Source organism: Lepidochelys kempii, chromosome 3 (assembly GCF_965140285.1).
Source record: "Lepidochelys kempii isolate rLepKem1 chromosome 3, rLepKem1.hap1, whole genome shotgun sequence".
Lineage (NCBI taxonomy): Eukaryota > Metazoa > Chordata > Testudines > Cheloniidae > Lepidochelys > Lepidochelys kempii.
Window position 1 is genome coordinate 27,224,514 of NC_136382.1, and position 15,859 is coordinate 27,240,372.

Genomic DNA, 15,859 nt, shown 5'->3' on the forward strand with positions numbered 1-15,859 from the left:
GATTATATTGTACATATAAAACACATATTATACACAAGATTAGTTAAGTGAACAGACTTACCTGCCCCACCAGTTTTGATAGTAGTTTTCCCCTTTTTGCCTTCCTGCTGGTCCTTAAGGGTTTCATAAACAATCTGGATAACTGGGATGCTGAAAGCCTAAAAATACAAAGATCTTTTGACACTGAAGAAATACATCATATGTTAAGCAACAAAAAAACTATGCATAAAAGACAGATGTTATGATTTTCTAATTCTGGTGTTTAAAAATCAAAGCTGCCTAGTCTAGTTTTAAGCCATTTTATTTGTCAATAGAAATGTTTAATTTTAATTAAACAAACACTGCAACACACCAACACACCTTGCCCACCTGAATTGTATTAGTCTATATTAGGGTTGTCACCTTTCTAGTTGCACAAAACCAAACACCCTAGCCCCCCCATTCCCCAAGGCCCTCGCCCCACTCACTACATTCCCCCTCCCTCCGTGGCTTGCTCTCCAACCCCCTGCCACAGCCCAGGGAAAGTGAGTGAGTGCAGGAGGGGGTGAGGGCTCTAATTGAGGGTGAGGGCTCTCGGATGGGGCCAGAAATGAGAGTTTCAGGGTGTGGGAGGGGGCTCCAGGCTGGCGATGAGGGAGTGCGGGGGGGGTTGCAAGTTGAGGCTCTGGGGTGGGGCCAGGGATGAGGGGATCAGGGTGCGGGAGGGGGCTCGGCTTACCTCAGGCAGCTCCCGGTCAGCAGTGCAGTTGGGAGACTAAGGCAGGCTGCCTGCCTTTCTTGGCACCGTGCTAGGCGGGCCCGGGAAACAGCCAGCAGGTCCAGGTCCTAAGCAGGGGGGCAAGGAGGCTCCCCGTGCCAAGCCCCTGCCTAGGGGCCAGGCCTGCTGTCTGCTTCCAGGGCATAGCATGGTGCCAGCCAGGACAGGTTGAGACTAGCCTGCCTTAGTGCTGAAGCTCCACTGACTGGTCTTTTAATGGCCCGGTCGGCGGTGCTGACTGGAGCAGCCAAGGGTGCCTTTTTGACTGGGTGCTCCAGTTGAAAACTGGAAACCTGGTCACTTCTAGTTTATATACTCAAATTAAGCCTGTTTACTTACACCAGTCTTTCCACTCCCAGTTTCTGCAGCCTGTTGGTGGGGGGAGGGGGGAAGAAGAGAAGTTTCAGAAGCTACATTATATTGCTTCATAATACAAATTTACCAATTATTTAAAATTTATAATAACTTAAAATAAATAGTGAAATAAGTGAATATAAGTTTTTCTATAGTACACATCAGTATAGGTTAAGTGCTTTCCAGGTAAGTTAGATCTTGATAGTAAGATTTCCAGTAGACTTTCTGCTTTTTCTTGATTATAGGAGCTGCTGACTAGTTTTTTTTGTTTTTTAAACATAATATATATTTTTAACATACTGATCTGGTTATGATGGAAGTGCTCTCAAAAAGAAGGGTCTTTCAACACATAATAAAGAAGTACTCCATAAGAAGAGATTCCCTCTACTGCAAGTGTTCAATTGCTTCTCTCTTCACTGAAATGCAACCTGCTACGTACTATTTTTCTGCTCATTGGACATTCACCACTCAAGGTGTCTGTTTTTCAACATTGTTGTACTGCATGCATACAGTTTGTGAAGTGCTCTCGTGTCCTGTACAACGAAAGCCACTGCATTTGTGTAATGTAATATTACTAAAGGCACCCAGGAGGGACTGTGTAGATGGGCGGGATGAACAATACTACTTGTGAGAGTCTCCTTTAGTTATCCAGAAATAATAGTATCCTAAAGCACTCAAATTCTTTAAAGAGGTGTGAATTTAAGCAATAACTTCAAAGCTTGATTTTAATCAATTTAATGGTGGATGGAATGCTTAAATTACAAAAAAATTAAAAGCCCAAGAAAAAAAAAAATACCCCAAACAGTGGTGTATTAAAAGAGGACACATTTTAAGATAATTTATTTCTCTTTAGATTTCTAAAATACAAGAACAAATCCTATATTCTTTGTGCCCTTTTGGCGATACAAAATACAATATAAAGGATGACTCCATTATTATTGCTTTTGTTTCACCATTTCAGAGCAAGAGCTCTGAAAACATTAGTAAACTAATGATTCATTATGTCTGTAACATAAGACATGGGCAGCATTCTCCCCCATAAATGTAAACAAACGTGTTTGTCTTAGCTATTGGCTGAACAAGAAGTAGGACTGAGTGGACTTGTAGGCTCTGAAGTTTTACATTAAGGTTTTGTTTTTGAGTGCAGTTATATAAAAAAATTCTACATTTGTAAGTTACACTTTCACGATAAAGAGATTGCACTAACGTATTGGTAGGAGGTAAATTAAAAATACACTGTAAAAAGATGAAATTGCAAATATTTGTAATGAAATGTAAATAATCCATCTACTGTACATTTAATTTTAAAATTGTAAGGCCATGAATTTTATTTCTGTGTAAACTGAACAGTTTAACATACATACCATAAGCACATCACCACCTCCTAGAATCAACGGGATAGACTCAGCTTGAATATCTGTGGGAAGACTGTAAAACCCTCAGTGTGAAACACAAGAGCTGACAGAGTAAAATGTCAGTCCCCTTGCATATCAGTTTACAGGAAGATTGTAATTGCAAAAGGAGGTCAAATTAACCAATTTAGTCAGTGTCCTGAAGTATTCAAACCTGCAATGTATTAATTTTGTCCATACAAGTGGAAATGTATTCAAAGAAAACTGAACTAGAAGCTGGAAACAGGGAGAAGCCACAATTATGCAACCAACCATTCAACTTCATTGGCAGCAGAATGAGACAAGCTAGCAAATGACCTGCATAACATCTGAAACCCAAGTTTGAAAACCACTAACTTCAGTGATTAAGATATTCTAGTTATCTGCTTCAGTAAACTCACCATAAGTACAATGAAAGTAAGGAGGAAAAAAAGCTTTTTGCAGAGAAAAGGCATCATAACATTGGCTGCAATCAAGACCTTACTCCTGACTTCCCCAACCTGGCTAACATCAGCTCTGCAATTACATTTATCAGATTTTCCAATCATTCGTAATAAAAGGAATACAAGAGATGCAACTGAAGATGCGGATAAAAAGGAAAAGACATGTATCTTTGCTGTTAAGTGAATAGAGAGACTGGGTATTTCAGAAACTAAATTACACATCACTGAGACAAAATTTTGATGGAGATCTCCAGCTTATTAGGTATCTAAGCACTCATACTTACAGCCAGTCCATCTCCTCCACAGCTTGAGCTATCTCTGGCATAACACCCATCTCTATCAGAAAAACAAATGCATGCATTAGATATATCATAAGTCTGATGGCATTATTTTCAAGTGCCAACCCTTCATGCAGTTCCAAAAAAGTGTTTTTATATTTTTGTCACAGTACTGTCTCTTCTTTAGTACCAAAATGTTTTGCTTGAAATACGTTACTTTGTCCATTTCCTCTGTTGCGGTTGACAAGTGAAGATGGCGGGACTCGGAGTTCTTTACCCCCTATCTTTTTAGTGCCAAATTTTACCCTCGATGTGCAAGTGTGTCTCCACCTTGACATCAATGTGAACTGCATGTGCATAGCGGAGGGTAGAATTTTTCTATGCTCCAAAATCTCAACTCGGACCACGACAGAGATGCAAGTTATTTTCTAAAGAGCAAAGCTACCAATATTATATAGGAAATCAGGTTTTTAGATGTTAGACCTTTACTCCTCCTTTAGCAAGCACTAAAAGTGCCAAGATGGAAGAGGCTAGGAGTACTGCCACTGAAGGGCGCTCAGCCATAAAATAGGAAGCACGATATCACATCACTCTACAGTGGCTTTGTCCAATTAAATGTAAACTAACAGAGGTCCCATTTAAGTATTTTTACAGTAACACTCCCAAAATGAAAACATTTCTGCAACACAAACAGAAAGGTCTGTTTCCTATCACGTCCCAAACTCTCATTACTCCAGCATGAATGAAGACCGGAACACAGTTGCAATGAGTTTACCAGTGCTGATAGGTCAGTGTGAAATAAAAGTTTTTGCCCACTTCCAATTCTGCTACAGAGGATTTTAAAAGAAAACTATCAGAAGACACACCAACTTCTGTGTCTGGTGGTTATGAGTTATGCACAGTGAACAGGGCACACTCATAAGTTGATGGATGGACTCCATTACTTTCCCTCATGCAGTTCAATAAGGTGAATGAGGTGCAAAGATCTAACCAAACTCATTGATTGCATACGTTGTCAAGCTGATTCTTCAGCTTCTGACCCACCTCTCTGCATGCAATTGCTCTGCACTTAATTCTCTTATATCTAAACATGAAATGTGCCCAAATTTTCGAAGGCTAAGAATCAGAGGAATAAACAGTTATCTGAAGGGAGGGGCCTGGCTAATTGGGCGTTCACAGTAGGCAAGCATTGACCCAACCATGACATGTAAGCAGCCAAAAAACCTCCCTCCCCTCAACACCAAGTTTTAAAACTATTCTAATCATTGTTGCATCTCAGCACCACTGTGACATATGAGTAAGCCACTTTCATATCTTAGTGCTATGTTTAAGTTGCTAGTGTCCTTTTAAACCAAGGTACTTCTATTTAAGAAAAAGTTAAATATTCTACATTTCTTTTTGAACAGTAAAAGGAATGACCTTAATTTCCTGAACAGTTAAATAAAACGCACTCAATTTGAAATTCTAACTATATTTTCATGTTGCCTGCTCATAAATGCAAAACTTGATGCCGGATTTAAAGAATTGTGAGGCAAACTACAATACTCAAGAAAGATGTGCAAACTCCTAGCAAGGAATGGCTATGCTTAGCTGTACCAAAGCACTATCATGATTGTATCTAGTTTAACTCTAATAATTGAAGACCACATAAACAATGTGACAGTCTCAAGTAATGAGGTTTCACAAAAGCAACAGTAGGTCCCTCCCTTCTCAAAAAAGAGATGATTTTACCAGCTAAACTCTCACCATAAAGTCATGAAATTTTGGCCTCCTCTTTGTATCATTATATCTAATTCCTGGATTAAAGTTATGAAAACTTCATGATATGGAGAAGAATCTCTGATTTATTCAATGGTGTCCAAAGATACAGTTAGCATTACAGGAGAGTCTGAAGGAGTCTACAGTAAATCTCTGCAGTGAGAGTATAACTAAAGTACCAAATATCAGAAGTCTTCTTGTGACTACGATTTTGTTTTCCTTGATAATTTTCATCTGTCAGCATAAACATATGTCAAGATTCCACACAATTATGTTATTTGAATGTATTAGAAGAGTACTCAGACCAGGGGTGGACACCTGCCAGTATAAAATAAAAAAATAGCCGCAGTCCACTGTTCTGCGCAATTCAGTTATCATTAAACCCCACTTACAGAACACTGAAGTCATGGGGGGAGAAGGGGGATCTGACAGATATTTAAATGGTATAACCTCTTATAGTGAGCACCTACTTGAAAAACCCACAGCCCTTCTACTGCTATATCAAAAACTACCCCCTTAATTTAATTAACACTAATTTATAACAAGTCAAATTATATAATGATTATTACACGCAACTGCAGCCAGCTTGGCCTAGGCCCTTATGATCCCTGTGAGGGAAGAAAGCTCGCCATCCTCAACCCCACGGCGAGGGGCAGCAATTTCCTACAGGCTGCGGTTACTGACACCGACTTTCATTGTTTTTCTTACCTCCTCATCACAAGCTGTTACCCCCGTAAGAACCCAAGCCCTCCTCGGCCTGTGACCTACAGCAGCCCCTCGGACTAAGCGTGGCGAGGAAAGCGGGCTGCCCGAGGCCCCTGCGCGACGGGCCTGAGCCAGGGCAGATCCTGCCTGCCCGGGGACGCCTACGCCCGGCTGCCTTGGGGACCATGTAACGACAGACCGGGCATTACAAGGGAGTCTGCTGCTCCCCATCGGAGCCTCCGGGCTGGGCCCTTGGCTCCAGCTCGCCCACGGTGAGCCCGCCTCTCCACTCCCCGAGCAGCAGCTCCTGCCGCACCCGCTGCCTGCGCAACCGCCGGCCGCCCGGTGCCCCATACCAGAGAAAGCCGCCATCTCGGCGCCACGCAGACTCCTGCCTTTGCGGGCGGCTGCCCAGAGCGCGAAGAGCCGGTCCCCACGCCTTATCCCTCCGGGCTGCTCCGCGGCCAGACCGCACCGGTTCCGGCTGCGGAAATCACCCGGCCTGCGCTGAGTCCGACCTGAGCCCCGACACGAGCCGAACCGAGTGTCTGTCCTGAACCGTGACCTGGGACTCCAGCCATGGCCCAAACCCCGAGCCCGATCCGAGCCCGCTCCCTGAGCGAGCCAGTGGCTTGAGTTGTAACCCGGATCGCTGGCTACCGACCAACTCCGAAGCGGAGTTCCTGGTCTGGATCCTCACCCTGTACCCTGTCCTGTCTGACCCCGAGCCGACCTGCCCTGACTGACTCCAATCCCTCTAATCCCCGGACATGCCCCAACTGACCCCCCGACCAGTCCCGACTGACCACGAACCCTGCACCGAATCCGAACCCAAACGGAGACTAACCAAACCGTGACCATTACGTGAATTTTAAATCGGCTGGTAAACCTGAGACCATAAACCAAACAGAGCCCAAGTTCTGAACCCTCATTCAGACTCAGTGTTGCCCACACCAAGAGTTCAAAACTGAAGAGTCAGGCTCCCAAATCTGAAATTATTAATTTGGAAAAATGATTCTTTTTGCCACAATTTCAGGGTAGCTGCACTCTGTGCTCCAAGAAGGGCACTCGCTCTAGACCTAATGTACTCATAACTAAGGGGGAAACCCAGCTGTGAGTTTTGAAAGACTAAAACCTACCAGAGCCCTAGGTTGGAGTTGGGGGTGACTACTAGTAACCTTTATAGCATACATGTAGATAGATTTTATTATTGTTTTACTATGTTTTCTCCGTAAAATTTTTATCTTAAGAATAAATGTGCTTGCTTAGAAGAATCTGTGTGGTAACTGATAACTACAGACCATAGGTCTCATCAAGAAAGTGAAGTGCAATCACTTGCCTTTTTAGGCAGTCTGTTTTGCAGCGGTTATCACAGTGTACAGCAAGCATCTGCACTGCCTTAAAATCCCTGTTAGGAGGGAGCAAGACACCAGTCTCTGCCCAAGAGAGATGATGACTTGGAAGCCTAGAGTGAGTGTCCTTCTTGAAGTTGAACTTACACATGTACAAAAAAACTGCATTCAAAAATAAAACTATGTAAAACTGTAGAGCCTACAAGTCCACTCAGTCCTATGTGTTCAGCCAACCACTCAGACAGTGCTGAAAATTTTTCGCTCAGGGGAGTGAAAAAACACCCCCCTGAGCACAGCAAGTTTCAGGGCTGTAAAACGCCAGTGTAGACAGTGCACCAGCGCTGGTAGCTGCACTCCCAGAGCTGGTAGCTACGCCCCTCCTGGAGATGGTTTTTTTAGAGCGCTGGGAGAGCTCTCTCACAGATAAGCCCTTAGATCCAAGATAAGCCCTTAGATCCAAAACCAGAATGAAGGCTGGGCAGATCAGCCATTTCTTTATACAGCTCAGGCATTTGATCTTGGTCTTCTGTAACAGCTAATCAGCAGACAGTCACTCATACCTCAGGGCATAGCTTCTAAAGGCTGGGTTTTGGGGTAACTGGAGTTGGGGAATTTGCATTGTCCTCTCCCTAGGGATTCCCTAGGAAATCCACTTAACACTTATTGTCCTGGGATTGCCAACTTTCTAATCTCACAAACCCCAACACCTAATCTCACAAACCCCAACACCCTAGCCCTGCCCCTTCTCCGAGGCCCCGCCCCCACTCACTACATTCCCCCTCCCTCGGTGGCTTGCTCTTGCTCACCCTCACTCACTTTCCATGGCCTGGGGCGGGGGGTTGGGGTGCAGGAGAGGGTGAGGACTCTAAATGGGGGTGCAGGTTCTCATGTGCAAGAGGGGGCTCTGGTTTTGCGGGGCTCAGGGTTGGGTTACAGGAGACGATACGGGCTCTGGGGTGGAGCCAGGGATGAGGGGTTTGGGGTGCAGGAGGCGGCTCCGGGTTTGTGGGGGCTCAGAGCTGGGGCAAGGGTTCGGGCTTGGGTTTGGGGCACAGCCTTACCTGGGGTGCCTCCCAGTCAGTGGTGCAGTGGGGCTAAGGCAGGCTGCCTGCCTGTCCTGGCTCTGTGCTGCACCCTGGAAGTGGCCAGCAGGCCCAGCTCCTAGGTGGCAAGGGAAGGAGGCTCTGCGGCACGTGCTGCTCTCGCCTGCAGGCACCGTCCTCCCCCCCCCCGCCCCCCAGCTCCCATTGGCCGGAAAGCAGCCAATGGGAGTGTGGAGCTGGTACTCGGGCAGTGCATGGAGTCTTGTGTGCCCCCCGCCTAGGAGCCAGACTGGCTGGCTGCTTCAAGGGTGCAGTGCGGTGCCCCAGGACAGGTAGGGGACTAGTTTGCCTTAGCCCTGCCACACTGCCGACCGGGATTTTAACGTCCTAGTCAGCGGTGCTGACAGAGTTGCCAGGGTCCCTTTTTGACTGGGTATTCTGGTCAAAAACTGGACACCGGGTCACCCTGCTTGTCTGGCACATTTTTAATATAGTCTTTTGAAGTCCCAGGTCTCACATCTGTCACATCTCCCCCCTGGAGGGGTTACATACAATCGCAGCCCAAAATAATACATAAACCGTACATACTATAATATGGTCTTCCAAAGATATTGGAGGAAGTTGTATTATCTGTCACACTTTTTATTTGCCCTTTGTTTTTTATCCGTTAGGATACATTCATATCAAATTTTCAGTTTTTTTTCCATAACCATGAGGGCTAGAATCATACCTTTATCACTCAAATTAAAGATGAGATTCTCACATAAGCACACAATTCTGGGAGCTGGGGTTTTAAGAAAAAATACCAAATATAACAAAAATTGCAATAAAATGTAGAGAATTAGTAATACTGCTCATCTAACCCAAATCTGAAATTGAACTCTTTACCTGAACCTAAACCCAAACTATCTGTTTACAATGAGTATTTTGTCTTTACATTATACAGTTATTATTATTATACTTATGAGCAGAGGCTGAGGGAACTGGGATTGTTTACTCTGCGGAAGAGAAGAATGAGGAGGGATTTGGTAGCTGCTTTCAACTACCTGAAAGAGGGTTCCAAAGAGGACGGATCTAGACTGTTCTCAGTGGTAGCAAATGACAGAATGAGGAGTAATGGTCTCAAGTTGCAGTGGGGGAGGTTTAGGTTGGATATTAGGAAAAACTTTTTCACTAGGAGGGTGGTGAAACACTGGAATGTGTTACCTAGGGAGGTGGTGGAATCTCCTTCCTTAGAATTTTTTAAGGTCAGGCTTGACAAAGCCCTGTCTGGGATGATTTAGTTGGGGATTGGTCCTGCTTTGAGCAGGGGGTTGGATTAGATGACCTCCTGAGGTCCCTTCCAACCCTGATATCTATGATTTTATGATTGTCACCTCTAGACAACTGGACTGGTGTAGTCTGGTTTCATAGTTATTTAATCTTTAATATAACAGCATGTTTGTTAGAAAGTATCTTTTTTTACACATATGGAATTCTAACTTGTTTTTAGTAACATATTACTGAAGTCCTTATTCAATTTTTACACAAATGTATTCAGTTTCTAGTCAGCCATTATTCAAGCAAACTACAATTGACAAGAGTGAAAACCTCTGGATTTGGCACTGTATGTATAAGGACAGGTTTCAGAGTAACAGCCGTGTTAGTCTGTATTCGCAAAAAGAAAAGGAGTACTTGTGGCACCTTAGAGACTAACCAATTTATTAGAGCATAAGCTTTCGTGAGCTACAGCTCACTTCCTCAGATGCATATCGTGGAAACTGCAGCAGACTTTATATATACACAGAGAATATGAAACAATACCTCCTCCCACCCCACTGTCCTGCTGGTAATAGCTTATCTAAAGTGATCATCAGGTGGGCCATTTCCAGCACAAATCCAGGTTTTCTCACCCTCCACCCCCCCACAAATTCACTCTCCTGCTGGTGATAGCCCATCCAAAGTGACAACTCTTTACACAATGTGCATGACAATCAAGTTGGGCTATTTCCTGCACAAATCCAGGTTTTCTCACATCCCCCCCACCCCCATACACACACAAACTCACTCTCCTGCTGGTAATAGCTCATCCAAACTGACCACTCTTCAAGTTTAAATCCAAGTTAAACCAGAACATCTGGGGGGGGGGGGTAGGAAAAAACAAGAGGAAACAGGCAGGAGAGTGAATTTGTGTGGGGGGGTGGAGGGTGAGAAAACCTGGATTTGTGCTGGAAATGGCCCACCTGATGATCACTTTAGATAAGCTATTACCAGCAGGACAGTGGGGTGGGAGGAGGTATTGTTTCATATTCTCTGTGTATATATAAAGTCTGCTGCAGTTTCCACGATATGCATCTGAGGAAGTGAGCTGTAGCTCACGAAAGCTTATGCTCTAATAAATTGGTTAGTCTCTAAGGTGCCACAAGTACTCCTTTTCTTTGTATGTATAAGATTAACCCCAGACTGGGAAGAAAACAAGTATAACTCCACTCCACCAGTTTACATTAGTGGTGAATTTAGCCCATTATAAGCTAGTTTATGGAAGAGAGAGCATGAGAGCAGAGCATCATGGTAATTCCCTACTGTTGTTAAAGTGTTGCACTTTAACTTCCATTGGGACTGTCCCCAGAGAGAGAAAGAAGGCACCTTGATTTAGATCTCATCTGAAGGACAGCATCTGTAACAATGCAGCATCTCCTACTACTGCATTGTAGCATGAATGGTGGCTATACTAATTCCTGTCATGGGAATTGAGTTCAGAGCCTTCTGTCCAAGTGTGTTACCATTTGGGGCATACTGACTATTACTGACTTATGCTGATGACATATGAGATGGGAAGTATTATATTAGAACTAATGCAATAAGTATTTTAGTACTTTAATGTATTTATATCATCATTGGTATTATTTTTGGTCCTTTTTGGGAGCTGTCTTTTAATAGTAACCAAGGGCTATGGTATATAGGTTTAATCTCAGTTTAATCTCTGTTATATTTTTGCAGTTATATTCAGATCAGTTCAATTTAATATAGTTTGTTTATATGATGATAACGATTTTCTGGTTTCTCTTATTTTGAACATGTACATTACAGTGGTTAGCTCATTTTTTATCTAATCTATCTTCTTCTTCATCATAGAATCATAGAATCATAGAATATCAGGGTTGGAAGGGACCTCAGGAGGTGATCTAGTCCAACCCCCTGCTCAAAGCAGGACCAATCCCCAATTAAATCATCCTAGCCAGGGCTTTGTCAAGCCTGACCTTAAAAACTTCTAAGGAAGGAGATTCTACCACCTCCCTAGGTAACGCATTCCAGTGTTTCACCACCCTCCTAGTGAAAAAGTTTTTTCCTAATATCCAACCTAAACCTCCCCCACTGCAACTTGAGACCATTACTCCTTGTCCTGTCCTCTTCTACCACTGAGAATAGTCTAGAACCATTCTCTTTGGAACCACCTCTCAGGTAGTTGAAAGCAGCTATCAAATCCCCCCTCATTCTTCTCTTCTGCAGACTAAACAATCCCAGTTCCCTCAGCCTCTCCTCATAAGTCATGTGTTCCTGACCCCTAATCATTTTTGTTGCCCTTCGCTGGACTCTCTCCAATTTATCCACATCCTTCTTGTAGTGTGGGGCCCAAAACTGGACACAGTACTCCAGATGAGGCCTCACTAATGTCAAATAGAGCGGGACGATCACGTCCCTCGATCTGCTCGCAGTGCCCCTACTTATACATCCCAAAATGCCATTGGCCTTCTTGGCAACAAGGGCACACTGCTGACTCATATCCAGCTTCTCGTCCACTCTCACCCCTAGGTCCTTTTCCGCAGAACTGCTGCCTAGCCATTCGGTCCCTAGTCTGTAGCGGTGCATTGGGTTCTTCCATCCTAAGTGCAGGACCCTGCACTTATCCTTATTGAACCTCATCAGATTTCTTTTGGCCCAATCCTCCAATTTGTCTAGGTCCCTCTGTATCCTAACCCTGCCCTCCAGCGTATCTACCACTCCTCCCAGTTTAGTATCATCCGCAAATTTGCTGAGAGTGCAATCCACACCATCCTCCAGATCATTTATGAAGATATTGAACAAAACCGGCCCCAGGACCGACCCCTGGGGCACTCCACTTGACACCGGCTGCCAACTAGACATAGAGCCATTTATCACTACCCATTGAACCCGACAATCTAGCCAACATTCTACCCACCTTATAGTACATTCATCCAGCCCATACTTCTTTAACTTGCTGACAAGAATACTGTGGGAGACCGTGTCAAAAGCTTTGCTAAAGTCAAGAAACAATACATCCACTGCTTTCCCTTCATCCACAGAACCAGTAATCTCATCATAAAAGGCGATTAGATTAGTCAGGCATGACCTTCCCTTGGTGAATCCATGCTGACTGTTCCTCATCACTTTCCTCTTGTGTAAGTGCTTCAGGATTGATTCTTTGAGGACCTGCTCCATGATTTTTCCAGGGACTGAGGTGAGGCTGACTGGCCTGTAGTTCCCAGGATCCTCCTTCTTCCCTTTTTTAAAAATTGGCACTACATTAGCCTTTTTCCAATCATCCAGGACTTCCCCCGTTCGCCACGAGTTTTCAAAGATAATGGCCAATGGCTCTGCAATCACAGCCGCCAATTCCTTCAGCACTCTCGGATGCAACTCGTCTGGCCCCATGGACTTGTGCACGTCCAGCTTTTCTAAATAGTCCCTAACCACCTCTTTCTCCACAGAGGGCTGGCCATCTATTCCCCATGTTGTGATGCCCAGCGCAGCAGTCTGGGAGCTGACCTTGTTCATGAAGACAGAGGGAAAAAAAGCATTGAGTACATTAGCTTTTTCCACATCCTCTGTCACTAGGTTGCCTCCCTCATTCAGTAAGGGGCCCACACTTTCCTTGGCTTTCTTCTTGTTGCCATCATACCTGAAGAAACCTTTCTTGTTACTCTTGACATCTCTCGCTAGCTGCAGCTCCAGGTGCGATTTGGCCCTCCTGATTTCATTCCTACATGCCCGAGCAATATTTTTATACTCTTCCCTGGTCATATGTCCAACCTTCCACTTCTTGTAAGCTTCTTTTTTATGTTTAAGATCCGCTAGGATTTCACCGTTAAGCCAAGCTGGTCGCCTGCCATATTTACTATTCTTTCGACACATCGGGATGGTTTGTCCCTGTAACCTCAACAGGGATTCCTTGAAATAGAGCCAGCTCTCCTGGACTCCTTTTCCCTTCATGTTAGTCCCCCAGGGTATCCTACCCATCCGTTCCCTGAGGGAGTCGAAGTCTGCTTTCCTGAAGTTTAGGGTCCGTATCCTGCTGCTTACCTTTCTTCCCTGTGTCGGGATCCTGAACTCACCCAACTCATGGTCACTGCCTCCCAGATTCCCATCCACTTTTGCTTCCCCCACTAATTTTTCCCAGTTTGTGAGCAACAGGTCAAGAAAAGCTCCCCCCCTAGTTGGCTCCTCTAGCACTTGCACCAGGAAATTGTCCCCTACGCTTTCCAAAAACTTCCTGGATTGTCTATGCACCGCTGTATTGCTCTCCCAGCAGATATCAGAAAAATTAAAGTCACCCATGAGAACCAGGGCGTGCGATCTAGTAGCTTCTGCGAGCTGCCGGAAGAAAGCCTCATCCACCGCATCCCCCTGGTCTGGTGGTCTATAGCAGACTCCCACCACTACATCACTCTTGTTGCTCACACTTCTAAACTTAATCCAGAGACACTCAGGCTTTTCTGCAGTTTCGTACCGGAGCTCTGAGCAATCATACTGCTCCCTTACATACAGTACTACTCCCCCACCTTTTCTGCCCTGCCTGTCCTTCCTGAACAGTTTCTAACCATCCATGACAGTACTCCAGTCATGTGAGTTATTCCACCACATCTCTATTATTCCAATCACGTCATAATTCCTTGACATCACCAGGACCTCCAGTTCTCCCTGCTTGTTTCCAAGGCTTTGTGCATTCGTATATAAGCACTTGAGATAACCTGCTGATTGCCCATCATTCTCAGTATGAGGCAGGAGCCCTTCCCGCACAGACATTCCTGCCTGTGCTTCCTCCCAGTATCTCGCTTTCCCACTTACCTCAGGGCTTTGGTCTCCTTCCCCCTCGTGAACCTAGTTTAAAGCCCTCCTCACTAGGTTAGCCAGCCTGCTCGCAAAGATGCTCTTCCCTCTCTTCGTAAAGTGGAGCCCATCTCTGCCCAGCACTCCTCCTTCATGGAACACCATCCCATGGTCAAAGAATCCAAAGCCTTCTCTCCGACACCACCTGCGTAGCCATTCATTGACTTCCACGATTCGACGGTCCCTACCCAGGCCTTTTCCTTCCACGGGGAGGATGGATGAGAACACCACTTGCGCCTCAAACTCCTTTATCCTTCTTCCCAGAGCCACGTAGTCCGCAGTGATCCGCTCAAGGTCATTCTTGGCAGTATCATTGGTGCCCACGTGGAGAAGCAGGAAGGGGTTCATCATCATGTTCTGCCTTGCTTTTGGGTAATAAATCATCATGTTCTGCCTTGCTTTTGGGTAATAAAATATGATACTAATGCAATTATTTTTAAAAAGATGCAGTGCCCATGTGAAGCCCTTGCAGAGCTCCTTGACAGATTGGAGCCTGTAGCTCTGAAGGAGAAATTTACTGTGAACTTCATATAGTTCCTGTAAACTGTGAACATTGGACTGATGCACTGCTGATGTTACCGTTTTACCTTGCTAAACATAATTCACCTAAAAAATATTCAGCAAAATAAACAATGATTAATCAGTAGTAATTTCTTCTCAAATGATACTATTTGCTTAATGTTTAACACAAGCTGTCTAACAGCATAGAGTGCTAGGTCTTATAATTTCAGTTTTGTCAGTATCTAAAACTAGACCACACAGCTAACTACAAATTAAAAAAAGGTTATTAAAATCATGCTAAAAATAGAAAATAAGTTTAGCAGTGAGGTGTGATCTGATTTTCTTTCTGTCCTAAGAAGTCTTCATTACTGAAAAATACTATACACACAATTTTTTTTAAATTACCGTTTAATTTATTAACTTATTTGTGTTTTGCTCCTAAACTAATGCTACCTGTCCCAATGATTTTGCGTTCTAGGGTGCTGATCCTGTAACATGACCATGGAGGTGGTAGACCTCTGTGCCTAAGCAAAGCAATGCTGATCCACTGGGGCCTGAGGCCAAGCTCCTGAAAGGTATTCAGACCCTTAACTTTAAGCATTATTTCAAATTCACAGGTTGGTTACTATTAAAAGACAGCTCCCTAGAGAAACCTTTAAGGACCTGGCCATGCTGGGACCTTTGGAAAGCATTTTGGCCCCATCTCTCTACAGAGCAAAAGGCTTTAGGATGAGCCCAGCTTGCTCTACGCAGACAGCAGCAGAGCGAAAAGGGTTAAACACCTCTCTCTTCCTCCCCCCGCCCGCTGGGAGGAGGTTTGTCCGCTGCCGGGCGCCGTAGTGGCTGCAGCTGCGATCCGGGTCCGGGCTGAGCATGGCCGCTACCTGGGGGAGCTGGGAGGAGGAGGTGGCCGCCGATGTCAGTGGGGAAGAGGAGGAGAACATCCTCTACGACCTGCTCATCAACACCGAGTGGCCGCCGGAGACCGAGGTGCAGGTCAGTCCTCCCCGCGCCGGCTGGGAATGACCGCAGGTGGGGGCGGGGGGAGGATGGCCACGTAGAGCCCTGCCGGGGGGAGGGAAAAGGGGCGTGTGAATGGCAGGGTCCCGTCCCGTCCCCCCCCCGTCCCCCGCGCATAGCGGGGCGTGGTGGGGGCTCTGGCTCACGTT

The 15,859-nt window shown here is 45.1% G+C and overlaps 2 protein-coding genes across 7 annotated transcripts in view; one reads left to right on the forward strand and one right to left on the reverse strand.

The window, feature by feature from the left end:
- DDX1 (DEAD-box helicase 1) overlaps positions 1-6,152 on the reverse strand; it is a 32,301-nt gene extending 26,149 nt beyond the window's left edge. Inside the window, exons 1-5 of one of the 3 annotated variants that reach the window (XM_073335978.2) lie at positions 6,043-6,152; positions 3,230-3,281; positions 2,476-2,539; positions 1,097-1,126; positions 62-158 (exon numbers count right to left, since the gene is read on the reverse strand). In XM_073335978.2, the coding sequence (XP_073192079.1) occupies positions 62-158; positions 1,097-1,126; positions 2,476-2,539; positions 3,230-3,281; positions 6,043-6,058 (259 nt within the window). In that variant the 5' untranslated portion in view covers positions 6,059-6,152. Of the gene's footprint in view, positions 1-61; positions 159-1,096; positions 1,127-2,475; positions 2,540-3,229; positions 3,282-5,689; positions 5,848-6,042 lie in introns of those variants that run through there. The other 2 variants (XM_073335979.2, XM_073335980.1) reach the window with 2 other exon arrangements.
- A 9,377-nt stretch (positions 6,153-15,529) lies between these two features.
- Positions 15,530-15,859, forward strand: part of NBAS (NBAS subunit of NRZ tethering complex) — a 406,503-nt gene continuing 406,173 nt past the window's right edge. For all 4 annotated transcript variants that reach the window (XR_012157919.2, XM_073335981.2, XM_073335983.2 and 1 more), the window contains exon 1: positions 15,530-15,686. Coding sequence is in view for 3 of the 4 variants with exons in the window: in XM_073335981.2 (XP_073192082.2) it covers positions 15,564-15,686 (123 nt within the window). In the remaining variant the exon portion in view is untranslated. The remainder of the gene's footprint in view (positions 15,687-15,859) is intronic.